This window comes from Portunus trituberculatus, chromosome 21 (assembly GCF_017591435.1).
Source record: "Portunus trituberculatus isolate SZX2019 chromosome 21, ASM1759143v1, whole genome shotgun sequence".
Classification (NCBI taxonomy): Eukaryota; Metazoa; Arthropoda; class Malacostraca; order Decapoda; family Portunidae; genus Portunus; species Portunus trituberculatus.
This window is the reverse complement of record NC_059275.1, coordinates 565,947-582,326: the sequence shown is the minus strand read 5'-3', so window position 1 is coordinate 582,326 and position 16,380 is coordinate 565,947. Positions and strand designations below refer to the sequence as shown.

The following is a 16,380-nucleotide window of genomic DNA, read 5'->3' as shown; positions in this document are numbered from 1 at the left end:
TGACACAGGGATGTTACCAGCGCGCCAAAGCTTAAGCCACTGTATGAGAGCACTGTCTAAATCACTGCTTTTACCCTCCTTAAAGTGTTCTACGAACCTCCATGTTCTTGCTCTCACATTCACTGTAAAACTTGAGAAGTTGATTCTTCTGCTTTTTTATATCATAGACTGTTGATGAGCCAATGTTGTACTGTTGGCATAGGGTCCGCACTGAAACACTTCGTGGTCACTTGGAAGCCATGTTTAGGGGTAAAAAATGTTAATGCACCTGGGGGGGTGGTGCTTGCAATGAGCGGCAGCGTGGTACTGATCCGAATTTGACCCAGAATGTCCGGGCTCCAAAACACAGTACAGCGCCACCGCGTCCTAGGGGTGGTCCGCCAAATTACTCCGGCCAATTCAAAAATTCCAGCAAACAAAAATTTTGCCAGATTACAGGTGTTGCCGGATGAAAGAATACTGGATTAAGGAGGCTCAACCTGTATAATGAAAATTCAACTTCTCGTGGTCAGAAACAAATGTCACCACATCCTCATGTGACTCCATCACACTTTTATATAAGCCAATAAGTTTTTCTTTGATATACTGCATTCATTATGAAAAATAAATCAGGGAAGTAAGCAAATTGTAATATGAAAATTCAACTTCTTTGCAGTCAGAAACAAGCTTCAACACATCCTCCTCAGCTGACTCTATCAAGCCAGCACTACGCACTCTTATCTAAACGAATAACGAGATAAAAATAATGATTCCAATATTGTCATGCATCATAATATGTTTCTGAACTGCTTACTTATCCATGGAAAAACACATGTATCTTATATCTTACCAAGAAATACATAAAAAAAATTATAGAATACAGCATACTGACATAAGTGCTCTCACCATCCTCACACTTGACACCCTCACACATACACAAACATATCCTTGTAAAAGCTGATACATGATTGGCTAAGTGTCCACCATCTTGAAAACAATGGGCCAATGACAGCCCTTGATATATGACAAAGCCTCAAGCATAAACAAACTGTGCGGCATAAAAGGAGCGTGGCTTCTGAAAAGTGCCACGATCATGTCTGACAGGCTATAAGGGTTAAGGCTTTTAATTCATGAGCTGGATGCTCTTTTCCCCTTGGATCTTCTAGATTACAGTGGTTCCCAACCTTTTGGCACTCGCGACCCCTTACGTAAAAGTTTGAAACCCATGTGATCCCCTACTTAGTGCTTACTATATATACATATATACTACTATACTATATATATATATATATATATATATATATATATATATATATATATATATATATATATATATATATATATATATATATATATATATATATATATATATATATATATATATATATATATATATATATATATATATATATATATATATATATATATATATATATATATATATATATATATATATATATATATATATATATATATATATATATATATATATATATATATATATATATATATATATATATATATATATATATATATATATATATATATATATATATATATATATATATATATATATATATATATATATATATATATATATATATATATATATATATATATATATATATATATATATATATATATATATATATATATATATATATATATATATATATATATATATATATATATATATATATATATATATATATATATATATATATATATATATGTTACGTACGCCACACGGCTGCGGTTAACTGCTACAGCTCACTAGACTGTTATTCTGGCAAAATCGCCAACTTTGTTACAATCAGTACAGTGGGGATTATAAAACACTCCACAGAGTCCCCACTACTATAACTCACAGCCGCCGTAACCCTCAGGTTCTTTCAAGGTCGCCAACAGTGTATAATTTCCCCCACTGTAAGGGAATCTCCTCAGCAACTCCTTCTCCTCCTGTACCCAACCAAGTAGAATTTATAAATGGTAGATGTTATGTGTAACAGGGCGAGGCCTTAATACCCCCTAGAGAAACCGCCCACAAGGACAATTCCACCCACTTCTCTATGAAGTATTAATGCCTCTCCACACGCCTTGCAGCCAGTCTGGCCGCTCGACCTTCGGCGCCAGTCTTCGATGCTCCTGTGTTGGTTTCGCACCCACCATCTTCCTGATTCTGTCCCTTGTCTGTCAATATTGCGGGACTCGCGTTCGTAGGTGTATGTCACTCGACCGAGTCTACCTAAACCTTTTGGCCTTCGAGTGACAAACCTCATGATGGACTTGTCTATCGATCCCACTCCTGTCTACTCTTTCCGGCTCCCACGAGTTGGTTATTGGCAGGTTCCGGTTGTCTCAATATGCCCTCCTGCCATGGATGGCAAGAAGGATTTTCTACCAACTTTGTCCCACACACGGTTTTTAGAACACTTTCCTTGCCATTCTGATGATATCCCTGTTTTTACTGATGGTTCCAAATCTGACGCTGGCGTTGGGTTTAGTGTGGTTTTTCCCTCTTTTTATCGGTCTGGCAGTCTTCCTTCAGTGGCATCCGTTTTTACTGTGGAGCTGTCTGCCATAGTCCTAGCTTTACAGATAATTTTTGCTCTCCGGTTTCGTCTTTTACAATTTTTAGTGACTTACAGTGCTCTTACTGCTCTCTCTTCTTTTATTTCCCTTCACCCATTGGTTTTATCAGCCCTGGAGTGCCTCTATCTACTCACCAGAAGAGGATATTGTGTTGGGTTCTGTTGGGTCCCTGGTCACGTAGGTGTTCCCGGGAATGAACATGCAGATCGCCTCGCTAAAGAGGCAGCAAGTCGCACTCCATCTCCTGCCCCTGTTTCGTTTCGAGATGTATTTCACTCTATTCATGTGGCGGTTGCAGCATTATGGCAGAGGAAATGGCTAGCGGGGGTCGCAACATCGAAAATGGGAGAGATCACTACTTCCACTATCCCTCAGTGGACATACTCCCATGTCCGGGATCGCCGTGCACAGACTTTATTGGCGCGACTGCGCATAGGTTACACGTACCTTACACAAAGGTACCTGTTGACCAGGGACCCACAACCTTTCTGTGATGACTGCCTGGTGCCACTTACGGTTCGGCACCTGATTGTCGAGTGCCCCAGTTTGACTGACTTAAGACACCGCTACCTCTACCGCTGTTACGGTAGAGATAGCGGTGTCTATTATATCTCAAAGGTCCTTGGACCAGAGTGCCTGGCCCAAGGCCATGACATTTTTGAGTTTTTTGGGAGAAGCTGGCCTTCTCCCAAAGCTGTGAATTTTATTTTATTTTGTTTTATTTTTTTGTTTTATTTAGATTTAGTTGTATAGTATTTTTAGTTTTTTTTCCCTTTTTACTGTAGTTATTAATTACTTTTAATTATTTTTTTTTTATATGTACACGTTAGTTTAATCTCATTTATTGTAGCGGCACCATATGACTGTCGTTGTTGCGGTGCCATAAACTAAAATCCAATCCAACCACACACACACACACACACGCGAAGGACTGCAGGTTGCCGAGAGGGGTGGACGCCTGAGGCCGCCAGGAGGGTGGGCAGGTCGAATGTTGTGACGCCGAGGGCAGACAGCTGGGAGCGTAGTGCAGTGCGGTGGGAGTAGAAGCGTGGGCAGCGGAGCAGGAAATGCAATAGGAAAAGGCAATAGGGATCAGCAGACAGACGCAGACGGTGCAAGTGAGCTATGAGTGTTGTGTGGCCCAGGCGAAGGCTCCGGAGTTGTTATTGTTGTGATGGTGGGTGTGCGAGCCCTCAAGGTCGTCAACCTCCCCGTTGTCATGGTAACGGGCTTCCCATTTTCTTCTTCCCTCCCTCACACACAGCTGCTGCCTCCCTTCTCATGTCTTTTAATTATATCCACTTTTCTTGTAGTGTAATGGTTTTCCTTTTCTTAGCATCACTGCTGTCACTAAGGAGTTTTCTCTTTGGTGTCATTGAGCAAGATACTAAGAACTTGAGTCAGTAAACGCAGAAATAGGATAACCCTCTTGCCAGGGCCGATGGTGTGGTGGAACTGAAGCAGGGTGTTATTGTATTCAAGCGTGAGGTGGGCAGTGTGGTGAGTAACCACTAGTGACGCTTGGCGGCCAACAATAACAATAAATCCAGGGCTTTACGATATAAATTTAAAATTTTTAAAATTTTAAATTGCCTCATAGTGGACTGACATAACTACGAGTTTGACATAACTCGAGACCGATGTAACCCGGGACCTTACTGTATATATATATATATATATATATATATATATATATATATATATATATATATATATATATATATATATATATATATTAGTGTTTTTCTTACCTTCCAGAGTTCTTTTGCAGAGTTTGCAGGTGAAATGAGGTGGTCAAGGTTTGTCCTGATCCCCAACAGGCATGCTGAAATATGCATTGTAGGCCTCGCGCATTTTCAGTGATCTTTCCAGAGAATACTTTTTAGGTCTAGTTTTGATAAACTCGCCACAGACGTAGAAAAATACGTCTGCTGGATGCTTACAACCTTTGGATGCCATGCTTGATGAATGCAGATAGTAATGACTGATGACGATTGACTTGTTTATACATTAATGGCTTGAAGTGAACTGACCTGTTGAGCATACATTCCCTGCATTTATACTCCCATATATGTTGCAAGAATGTTCTAGAAGTTCGTGAAACGTTTGGAAAGAATAGTTTTGAAGGTTCTGGAGTCATCTAGAAAGTTCTTTATTTTATTTTTTTCACCAAATTAGTGAAGAATCTGTCTGGATTGGTGGGAATAATTGAAATTAGCCTATTATAATAGGCTGCTTTCAAAACATCGCTGGCCAGTTTATAAAAATCAAAGTTCAAAGAGAATAAGTATTATATTCTTTATTTTTTAGATGAAAGGAAATAGAAAATAACATTAATTGACCAAAGACAAAAAAAAGTCAAAATTTTGTTACACTGTGTTATAAGTGGTAGATTATTCCAAGTAGCATGGCAATAGAGCAGCAGTAAGGGATTTTAGGCCACCACCTACAGAGAAAATTATATGTGTCTGGCAGAGTGAAAGGAAAGGTAAACATAACATTAGTTGCCCAGCCCCACGTTGGCCAGAACTTGAGGATGACATTGTTTGGTTTTAAGGTTGGGTTTTGTATAGTATCCCTTGTGGGCCGTGGTGTAATGGATACAGCCAGAAGTGTAGTGTTAGCAGTGCTACTCGATGTAAACAGTCCACAGCTGGGTCGCTGCGTCCACCTGCAGCCGATGCTATAAAGCATTTTTAGAGTACTTTTTACATGATTTTGTTGATTTCAGACCTCTCTTGCCTTACATTACTTCATGTAATGCTTCTCCACTCAAAAACCTTGATTTCCCATAGATCTTCTATGATTGTTGGGAATGAGAGGTAGGTACAAACTTGAGGATGACATTGTTTGGTTTTAAGGTTGGGTTTTGTATAGTATCCCTTGTGGGCCGTGGTGTAATGGATACAGCCAGAAGTGTAGTGTTAGCAGTGCTACTCGATGTAAACAGTCCACAGCTGGGTCGCTGCGTCCACCTGCAGCCGATGCTATAAAGCATTTTTAGAGTACTTTTTACATGATTTTGTTGATTTCAGACCTCTCTTGCCTTACATTACTTCATGTAATTCTTCTCCACTCAAAAACCTTGATTTCCCATAGATCTTCTATGATTGTTGGAAATGAGAGGTAGGTACAAGTTGGAGTTTAAAAACAATCATACTTGAGAAATATTCATCTGCAACAGAAATGGCATACACTATCAATCATTTCACTACATTTCTCACTAGAAAAACATGAGCCACATACCAGATTCTTTGGTTATGTGAAACTACAAATTGACCATGTTTGCTTGTATAAAGTTTTGCTAGATTGTTTTCAACAGTATATGCTTAAATACACTCAAAACTTTTTTTTTTTTTTTTTTTTTTTTTCTTCTTCTTCTTCTTCTTCTGAATTTGGCCTGTTGAAATTGGGATGCATCTTATATGCCCGCACATCCTATATCCCATCAAATACAGAAATTATACTATCTGTATCGCACTATATTTTACTTGTTGCTGACAACATGCTTCTGTACCTTTTATAGATATGAGTTTTGATTTTATGTTGGTATGTGAAGGACTTTCAGATGGTACATGAGCACTTTTAGGATCATATAGAAGAAAGAGATGCATCCTATGCATTAAATTGACTTTTATTCCTTGGTAATTCATTTGTGTGTTCTACTCGTGAATTAATTGATATTTGCTGGAATTTAGTTTTTCTGGAACGGGGTAGTATGTGGGGATTGTATGGAACCTTTAAGTGGTACTCTTTCAGGAAAAGTTTTGGAACAACTTTTATAGAGACTGGAAAATGAGCTGGTACAGTTCAAGGAAAACCCTACATTTTTAGCACTCTGACAGTTTGTTAATCAGAAGCTACTTCATGTTAAATTAATATCTAGTGTAGCAAAGTGTTTTTTTTTTTTAGACTAGTAAAAATATATATATTTAAAAAAAAAAATACATCCAAGGTACAATGCTTGTCCAATCTTTTCTGGAGATTCACATTTTACTTTGATACATTCCATATTCTTTTCATGTTTGTTTTATTTAGTTATGTATTTTTTCTTATTTTGCATGCACATTAGTTTGAAAATTTGTTATGTTAGTGATGCTTTCTGATAATATTTCAGCAGTCCTGGAGGATGAGGATGACTTGGTGTGCCTTGATGATGTAGTCGTGGAGAAGAAGAGGAAAGTTGATGAAAGAGAAAAAGGAGAGGATGAGCCTCCTGTCAAGAAGGCCCGAAGTGGTGGAAAAACAGAGGAAGAAGAGGAGGTAATGGTACTAGAGTGAAGAAAGAAAGGACTTCCATATATATATATATATATATATATATATATATATATATATATATATATATATATATATATATATATATATATATATATATGTCTGATGATCAGAGCTCTGTTGTTAATCTCTGTATACAATGCTTAAGTTATAAAAAGAAGAAATCTTAAAATCATGAATAATGCAGGCATTGGATGAAGTATGGAAATGAAGTCAAGATTAATTTTCTTTAAGTTGTATCTGAAGAAAGATGGGAGAAGACTTAGATGAAAGTAAACAAACTAATAAAGTAAAGACATACAAAATCTGAGAGTACAAGATAGTCTGTTCCTGTAAAAATAAGCAAAATAAAAATGTGAGAAAATTCCAGATTTCAGAAAATCAGGATATGTTCTAGCAATTTATTTCATACATCCAGCTTAGCTCAGCTGAGCAAAGAGATTGCTTGCCGTTTCAGCAACTGTGGTTATATGTGTTGCTCTTGACCTAATTTTGGAAGCTGAGGTGCTCCCATGCTATCTTTGGATAACTAAGAAAATAGAGAAATAGTGTTAACTATTGACTAGTGAGATGGTTACATCATGTTGAAAGGATTCAATTAGGAAAGACATAATATTTTTGTTCAATTTTTTTTTTTTTTCCAATTTTGCCTGTTGGCAGAAATAAAGTCTGGTACACAATGTGACACAGGGTGATACAGTGCAAAATTTCATATTTTAGAGAACCCCCTCATTAGGATGCAAATCAGCATAAGTTAACCTGCAGAATTCCCTTGTAGTCACATTCGTATTTCCACTATACCTTTGACAGGAGGACATGTCTGTCCTGTGTTGCAAAGAAAAGGTGTGGTGGAGGGAAGCCACCATGTAGTTAATTGATCTATATAAAAAGTCCAGTCTATATGCCCCTGGTAGTAGCAAAAACCCTCCATGAATTGTTCAACCTGGTGATCCTTCTAAACAAGGTGAGAGTTATATGATCAACAGGCAGTTCCCAGCAGGCAACTACCTTTTTTCTGGACACAGGTTTGCTCTCCAGTCTTTGCCCAGTAAATGGTGTAGAGATATGGTAAGAGTGTTTGCACAGTGGGCAACTTCACTTTGTCTGGACAGGGCTTAAGAGCAATAGCTGCTAGGTACATACTTCCACCTCCATTCATTGTCCTATTTGCATCATCTTCCTGATTCTTTTGTTTATCTTTTAAGATGTAGAAGAAAAAGAAGAAGAAAGCCTGTGATGTCAGTCTAGTACACATTTACTGGTCTCATTTACCTCCATAATTTTCCTCATTATTGCCATCATCAGCCAGTTGTATAATATCCTTTAACTTTGTCACTTCCAATCCTTCCCAACAACTCCAGAGATCATTGACCATTCTTATAATTCTTTTAATTAATGGTTAAACAATAAAAGCATGTTGCCTTGTGGTGATGAGCCATATCAACATGATCTCTAAGCTAAATTGGTCATTGCTGCTGAACACAAATCGGCAGCTGAAGTATGCCTAATGTCAGGTCTCCTCTTAATTTGAATGACTTCAAGACTTGAGAGTTGTGAGGAAAGAAAGCTTAAATTTAGGACATCTTTTATTATTGTTATAATTTACAAGCTAGGTAGTCTATGCAACTCATTTAACCACAATTCCATATTGAAAGTCTTAAAAGTGTTATAACTGTTTCAGTGTATTGTGCATTTTTATCCAGCTTTGAATGAACTTTTTTATCATGTTGTTGTAGGGGTGTTGTGATGTGTTAATCAGTGTTACTTGTATTCAAAAGAGTGCTTAAAACAGAAATTCATTTTGTTATTCGTGATTATCTGTAGATCAAGTACAGTACTGACCACTTCTTTATACTATGTAAGATTTTATAGTATAAATATTTTTTGTATTGAAACTAAGAATAAATGTCAGGTTAATATGAATTTATTCTCATTCACCTCTTACTTTATTGAGAAATAGTAATTATTATACAGCATTTATAATGTTTAAGTCAAAGAATTATTATATTAGTATTTTTCATCGCTTGCTACATACTTATTGTGAAAGGTGTCAAGTTGAGGAACCTGAAAATTATACTTGAGAAAATTTTACTTTCGTTAACTCTCGTTAACTCAGACTAATTCGAGGAAAGGTTGGTCCGAGAGATGCGAATGTCTGACTCGTATAAATTTCCCACCCGCCCCCTCACCAAGGGGTGAAAACAAGTACATATGGAAAATGTGTTTTAAACTCAGGTAAGTTTTTGTAATGTCACTGAGTTCACAGAGTCACGTAATTCCCACAGCACCAGTTTTGAGGCACACACACTGGACACCCAACACTTCCCAGTTGCCTGCTATGTTCTGTCTTCTCCGCCGGAGCCCACAGCACCCAGCCTTAAGGTGCTGACACAGGGCGTCGGTCATGTGACAAGGGAAGATCTCAACTGGGTGTATTGTGTTGTTCATTACATTTATTTCTCGCTGGTAGTGATACCTAGATTAAATGCATCCTATCTGTGGAGATTATATTAATTTGTTTTATTTATCTAAGTCAATCATGAATGCAACAAATTACTTGTTTAGTTTTGTAAAATAACCCCTTTTTTAAAGGAAAAGGTGTGGTTAGCATTCACATGTGTTGCACCACATTACGAAAGATTGCATCAGATTTCTATAATGATTGATACACTTATGTGCAATATACCTATCCTATCCTATGGCTGGTACAAGCCGTTTTAAATGTCTCGTGTTGTTGCGTCATAGCATGACTCACACCCTAGAAAATGATGTATCACTTAATGCTTGTGTCTGTGCAAAAAAAATTTATATGAATCTTTTTTTCTTGATAAATTTCAACCCTTTGTGTGTGTGTGTGTGTGTGTGTGTGTCTCACTCAGTAACTCAGTACATGGCCAGGTGTCAAGAGAGGTCATGTCATTTATCTGTACTTTTTCAGAAAAAAACTCCTTACAGGCATAAATTGACGAAATAGAATCAGAAACTTCATGAAGAGAAGACAGCAAAAAATAAATGTAAAATTGTGAGACAGCTGTGGCTGACAGCTTGACCTTGAACCCTCGCCTCCCCTCCACTACGCATCATGCACGTATGTTATCTCACCCTCTGAGACCCTCGCATCACCCCGACGCCTCGCTGCCACCTTCATCATCCTCCCTTTATAGCATATGACTGCTATGTTCTTTTCAAAATGTTTTTTTTTTCTCACTACCTTCATCATTACAACTACCTATACATCATATAAATCTCACAATAACACCATTACAAAAGATTATTTTTAGACAAAGGTATAAAGCTGGACAAGACAATAATAATTACTTCACAGTATCCTTATCTCACTTCAACACACTACTAATGATTTAGTGTCCAGTTCAGTCAAAAAACAGCAGCTTGCCATAATGCTGCTGATGGGTCCTTTCGAACCCTCATGTATGAGTGAATAATATTTTCTAGACAGGCAGGGATCTGATACATTATCCTCCTAGCATGCTTCAGGAAGTCACCATTGAATGAATAATCATGTGTAAAAATTTCATGTCAATCAGATGAATACAAATAGCAAAACAAGGACGAAATTGAGAAAAATCTTTAGGAGTGAATATCTCAAAAAAATGTTTTTTTGCACTTAAAAGTTTTTCACAAAATCAGTACAAACTCTGATTGACTTTTGATTGGTGTCATTTTAAACTATAACTGAAATGCAATTTTTTGTTGAAATTTGATTTTTATAATGTCAAAATAGAAAACAAGATATAGGAAGGTAAAAAAAAAAAAAAAACGGCAGGCAGTTCAACTCTGACTTTAGTCCCTGGGTCGGTCAGAGTCCGACTTGTCATGAAATCCGACTTATCGGGGTCCAAGTTATAGAGGTCCGAGGTAACGAGGTTTAACAGTATATACAATTCCTACCCTAACATCGCTCAGTTACATATATACCTGCCACATTCTCGTGGCACAAAAAGAAAGCATACAGTGGCACTTTGAGATACGAGTATGTTTTTAGATACGAGTTACGATTTGGTCATTGCTTTATTTAGAAATACGAGCAAAATTTCGAGATACGAGTCATGCTTGGGGATGTTGCTGGTATAGTCAGCGGCTCAGCGCATCAGTTCAGCCTCAGCTGAGCTAGTATCTACATGTTTCTTGTGGATCTCATGTACAGGCAACCCTCGCTTAATGAAGGTTCACACAAAGAAATTTCGCTACAACGGAGGTTTCACTTTACTACCATCTGTTCGTTTAACGAACAACAAACTCCCTTTAGTGAAGTTTTATCCAGGTAATTTTTTCCAAGTTTGAAAGCCCCGCCGTATCACGCAAGCCGACAGATTTTGAATGCACCAGCACCTCTCGTGGACAACACATGCACCACTCACTCCCTCTGTTCCTGTTACCACCAAAACGCCCTGCAATGTCGCCTAGTGTTGCTAAGAAGACGAGGAAGTCTCTTACTCTAGAAGTGAAGCTGGATATTATTCACAGACATGAGAGGCAAGAAAACTAATAGCATTGCTCGCCACCATCTTGACTCCATCTACTGTCTCTAGACTCTCTACTATTTTCAAGTCAGCAGACTCTATTAAGAAGGCTGATGAGATCGTATCTTCCTTGCAAGCTAAAAGAACCACCAGAACTTATGACTATAATGGATAAAATGGAAAGCCTAGTGGAAATGTGGTACATAAGTTTTGTATGTGATACAATGATGCGCCCTTTGTTTACATTCCACAAGTTGCCGGTTAGTGTCTTTCCCGTTTCACTCTCCCTTCCTTCATAAATTTAAGATCATCAACATTATGAAGTTACGTACATACATACATTGGTGTACATTATAATGAGTTAAATTAAACTGCCTAAATGTTTAACTTCATAATTTTTACTTTCATTAAACCTTTCACTGTACTATAATACACTCTCGCTTGGTTTACTCTCAATGGAAGTTCAAGTCAGGGGTTAAACTTGTTATAATCGGTTCGCTTAATGAAATTTCGCTTAATAAAGTTTTTTTTTTTGGGGGGGAACGTAACCCCTTCGTTAAGCGGGGATTGCCTGTACTGTGATTGTTCTTTTATCATTTTTACACTATTTACTGACCTTTTCTTTTCTCTCTAAAGAAAGGGCAGTTTTAATTTATGTTCTGTGTCCAAAGTAAGAACACGAAATAAACTTTTGCTATTATTTTATATATTTTCATGCATTGGTAAAGTACGTATGTGTATGTAACTGAAAAGTGAAAACAAATTTTACGTATCTCCACCTACCTCCTCCACCGACGCTTAACAGGGAGTGGGTATAACAATGCAAACAAACCTCTACGGCTATGGCTGTTAGTCCTCTATTCTCTCTCTCTCTCTCTCTCTCTCTCTCTCTCTCTCTCTCTAATAATTAAAACTTCATTTATTCAATGAATAATGTTTGCAAAATCGTCAACGAGTTCTGTGATTATTAGAGGACCCAGTCTTCTGTAAGTACTGTCCAGCTGATAACAGTCCCAAACAATGAATATACAGGACGGAAGTTGTGGTGTAGGCTAAAGTTAGGATAGCGGAGGTGCTGCCATCTGTTGGTAGCGAGCAGTTTCGTAGAAAACGTTTTCAGGAGTATCTTAAGTAGATTTCTCCCATATTCCCACACCCTCCCTACTATTTTCCTCTATTTTCTCGTGATTATAAACTTATAAGGCAAATAAAACACACACACACACACACACACACACTCCGCGCTCCATGGAGAGCGGACGTGCCTCCTGCGCAAGAGCGTTATCTAACTAACACTCCACACGCTAAGCAATGTGCTTGAGTGAGAATAGTTATTGCTATTGAAGGGTGACCAGAGCGAGTGAACGAGTGTACAGAGTGAACGTAGCCTGGTGGCGTGTACATGGGAGTGATCGGAGGTGTGAGAACCTCCACACTCCAAACGACAGAGCGGGAACCACACAAGGCCAGCCATAGCAGCCGCCAACGCATCCAACCACACACACGTAGCTACCAGGCCTGGCCCCAGTGACCACACACCCACATGCTCCCAGGAAGAGTAAGAAAAAATGGATAGACAGGTAAGAAATAAATTACCAAATTCAAAATATGTTGATGAGGCCCAGGGAGCAAAGCCGAAAGTGGCCAGTCAAAGCATGAGTCCAGCTTCAACAGGGGCAACATTGCAAGGTAGATTGGTAATGTTGGAGAAGAGATTTGATGAGTTGGTGAAGGAATTAAAAGTTCAGAGGAGTGAGGAGGAGCAGGATAGAGAATTCCGCAAGGCTTTGAAGGAAAGAGTTAAGAGACTGGAGGAAAATGAAAAACGATTGGTGGATGAGAATGCGCACTTGAGAGTGGAGGTTGAAAAATACAAGAGACGGTTGGAGGAGAAAATGGATAGAGTAGTAAAGGAGAAAGATGACTTTAAGGAAATGATTAGTGAGCAGAATGAAAGGCTTGAAAGGGAATGGGAACTGAAGAAAACACAATGGACTAAGTCGAGGGAAACAGAGATGGTTGGATTACAAGAAATAATTAAAGATCAGTTGAAGGAAGACAAAAAAGAAAGGTCCAAGGAACTGGTTAATGTAATGAAGAATAAGGAAACATTGATAAGGGAAATAGCAGAAAAGAAAAAGAGTGTGTTAATATTTGGGATGAAAGAACAAAATATAACATATAAGCCTAAGAGAATTAAGGAAGAATTAAAAACGGTAAGAGATCTGTTCAAAAATCTAAATGATGATGAAAAAAAAGACCTACAAGAAGAAGTGGAAGAGATCCATAGACTGGGTCCGTATAAGGAGGGAGTGAGCAGACCGATTAAAGTAGTATTGAAGTCACAACAATCTGCGGAGGATATCCTATATAGAACATCAAAGTTAAAAGAGATAGAAGGTTGTAAAGAGGTGTTTGTGAAAAAGAATAGAAATGAGGAAGAGAGGAGAAGATATAAAGAATTGGTGGAAGAGGCGAGAAGGAAAAATGATGAGCGGTCTGAGGAGGAAAGAGAAAAGTTTTTTTGGAGAGTTATAGGAGAGAGAGTCAGAAAGTGGTATGTGGAAAGAAGGAATACGGAGGAACCCCTAGAGGGAGCATTGGGTGGACCGTAATGTATACTAATATAGATGGGATACTGTCAAGTAGATTGGAATTGCAAGACTATATGATAGTGGAGAAGCCTGATATAGTGTGTTTGACTGAGACAAAATTGCATGAAAAAACAAAGATAAATTTGGATAATAAATATAATATATGGAGAAAGGATAGGGAGAGTAAAGGTGGAGGAGGAGTTATGATTATGACGAAGAAATAAATAAATGTGGATAAGGTTTGGTATGGGAAGAACAACGCAGAAGTGATAAGCATAAGGATAAAAAGTGATGGAAAAGAATTAATAATCATGGTGACCTATGTACCTCCTAAAACAAATTCTTGGACATTAAGGGAATACAATACGACAATATGATCAAGGATACTTTACAGAGTTTGGAAAGTGTATTATCTGGAAAAAGAAAGGTGATACTAGTAGGAGATTTTAATTGTAAAAAGGTGGATTGGGAAAATCTAGAAAGTGGTGTTGGAGAGGAAGCATGGGGAGAGAGATTTCTTAATCTAATGATGGAAAATATGATGGAACAGAGGGTGAAGGAAAATACTAGATATAGAGGAGATGATGAACCAGCTAGACTGGATTTGGTGTTAACAAGAGAAGTGTACCAATGTGGAGATATACAATACAAGTGTTCTTTGGGAAAGAGTGATCATGTAGTTATGGAAATGCAGATAGCAACAACACAGCGAAGGAAGGACGAGACATACAGGAGTGGTAGATTGAATTATAGAAAGATGGACACAGAAAGTTTGAAAAATTATTTCAGAAAATTAGATTGGGAGGAGATGTTACAAATAAGAGAAGTGCAAAAGAAATATGAGATTTTTATGAAATATTATAAAGAAGGAGTTATGAAATTTGTACCAAAGTATAAACCGAGAGAGGAAGGAAGAAAGGATTGGTTTAATGCAACTTGTGTTAAGGCTAAGGAAAAGAGAGATGTGGCTTGGAAAAGATGGAAAAGAGCAGGAATATACTAAATAAGGAGAATTATAGAGTGGCAAGAAATGAGTATGTGAGGGTAAGGAGGAGGAAGAAAGAAAATTTGAAAAAGATATTGTAGACAAGAGTAAGGAACATCCAAAATTGTTTTACAGGTTCATAAATGGTAAACTTAAAAGAGAGAGTCCATTGAAAGATTAAAAGGAGAGCAAGGGATAGTAGATGACCCTAAGAATATAGCGGAATTGCTAAATAATAGGTTTCAGCAAGTATTTACTGAAGAAACAATGTTTGTAAAGCCACAGAATGTACAAGGAAATGTGCACATGGATGACATTAAGATACCTAAAAGGAGTTATATAAAATGTTGGAGGAACTTAAAGATGATAAAGCGATGGGACCAGATGAAGTTTCAGGAAAATTATTGAAGGAGTGTAGAGAAGAATTGATTGATCCATTATATGATATTATAAGGTGTTCATTAGAAACAGGGAAGTACCAGTAGAGTGGAAGAGAGCTGAAGTGGTGCCCATTTATAAGGGAGGCAGTAAGGAAGAGCCTCTTAACTATAGACCTGTGTCTCTAACAAGTGTGGTCGGTAAGATTTGTGAGAGGGTGATAAAGAAATATTGGATACGGTTCCTGGAGGATCATAAGTTATTATCGGATCATCAATTTGGCTTCAGGAAAGGGAGGTCATGTGTAACAAATCTACTGAGCTTTTATTCAAGAGTGGTTGACAAAATACAAGAGAGAGAGGGATGGATGGACTGTGTATATTTGGATTTAAAGAAAGCTTTTGACAAGGTAGCTCACAAGAGACTGTTATGGAAAGTAGAGATTTATGGAGGACTGAAAGGAAAAGTGTTAAAGTGGATGGAAAACTACTTGAGATGGAGGGAGATGAGAACGGTAATAAGGGATGCAAAGTCGGACTGGTTGGTGGTGGAGAGTGGAGTCCCACAAGGCTCAGTGCTGGCACCAATACTTTTCCTTGTATATATTAATGACATGCCAGAGGAGTAAACAGTTATATTAATTTGTTTGCGGATGATGCGAAGTTGTGTAGGTGTGTGAAGAGTGAAGATTGTGAAATTTTACAGGCAGACCTGGATAAGATTTGGGAGTGGAGCAAGAGGTGGCAAATGGAATTTAATCTGAGCAAAAGTCATGTGATGGAGATGGGGAAGAGTGGAAGACGGCCAAGAGGGTCATATAAGATGGGTGAAGAAGTAGTGTTGAAAAAGGTGGAAAAGGAAAAGGATTTGGGAGTGATAATACAAGACCATGGGCAGTTTGAGGCTCATATTGATAAGATGTTTGGAGAAACGTATAATTTGATAAAAATATTGGATTAGCCTTCCATTATATGGATAAAGATATGATGAAGAAATTAATTAGTACGGTAATTAGACCAAGATTGGAATATGCTGGAGTGGTTTGGTCCCCTTATAAAATGAAGCATATAAGGAAGTTGGAGAGATTGCAGAG

The 16,380-nt window shown here is 37.7% G+C and overlaps 1 protein-coding gene across 2 annotated transcripts in view; it reads left to right on the top strand.

The window, feature by feature from the left end:
* Nucleotides 1-8,768, top strand: part of LOC123506846 (SUMO-activating enzyme subunit 2-like) — a 254,108-nt gene extending 245,340 nt beyond the window's left edge. The window contains exon 13 of one of the 2 annotated variants that reach the window (XM_045259200.1): nucleotides 6,692-8,768. In XM_045259200.1, coding sequence (XP_045115135.1) covers nucleotides 6,692-6,852 — 161 coding nt within the window. In that variant the 3' untranslated portion in view covers nucleotides 6,853-8,768. Of the gene's footprint in view, nucleotides 1-6,688 lie in introns of both variants that reach the window. The other variant, XM_045259199.1, reaches the window with a different exon arrangement.
* The last annotated feature ends 7,612 nt before the right edge of the window (nucleotides 8,769-16,380 follow it).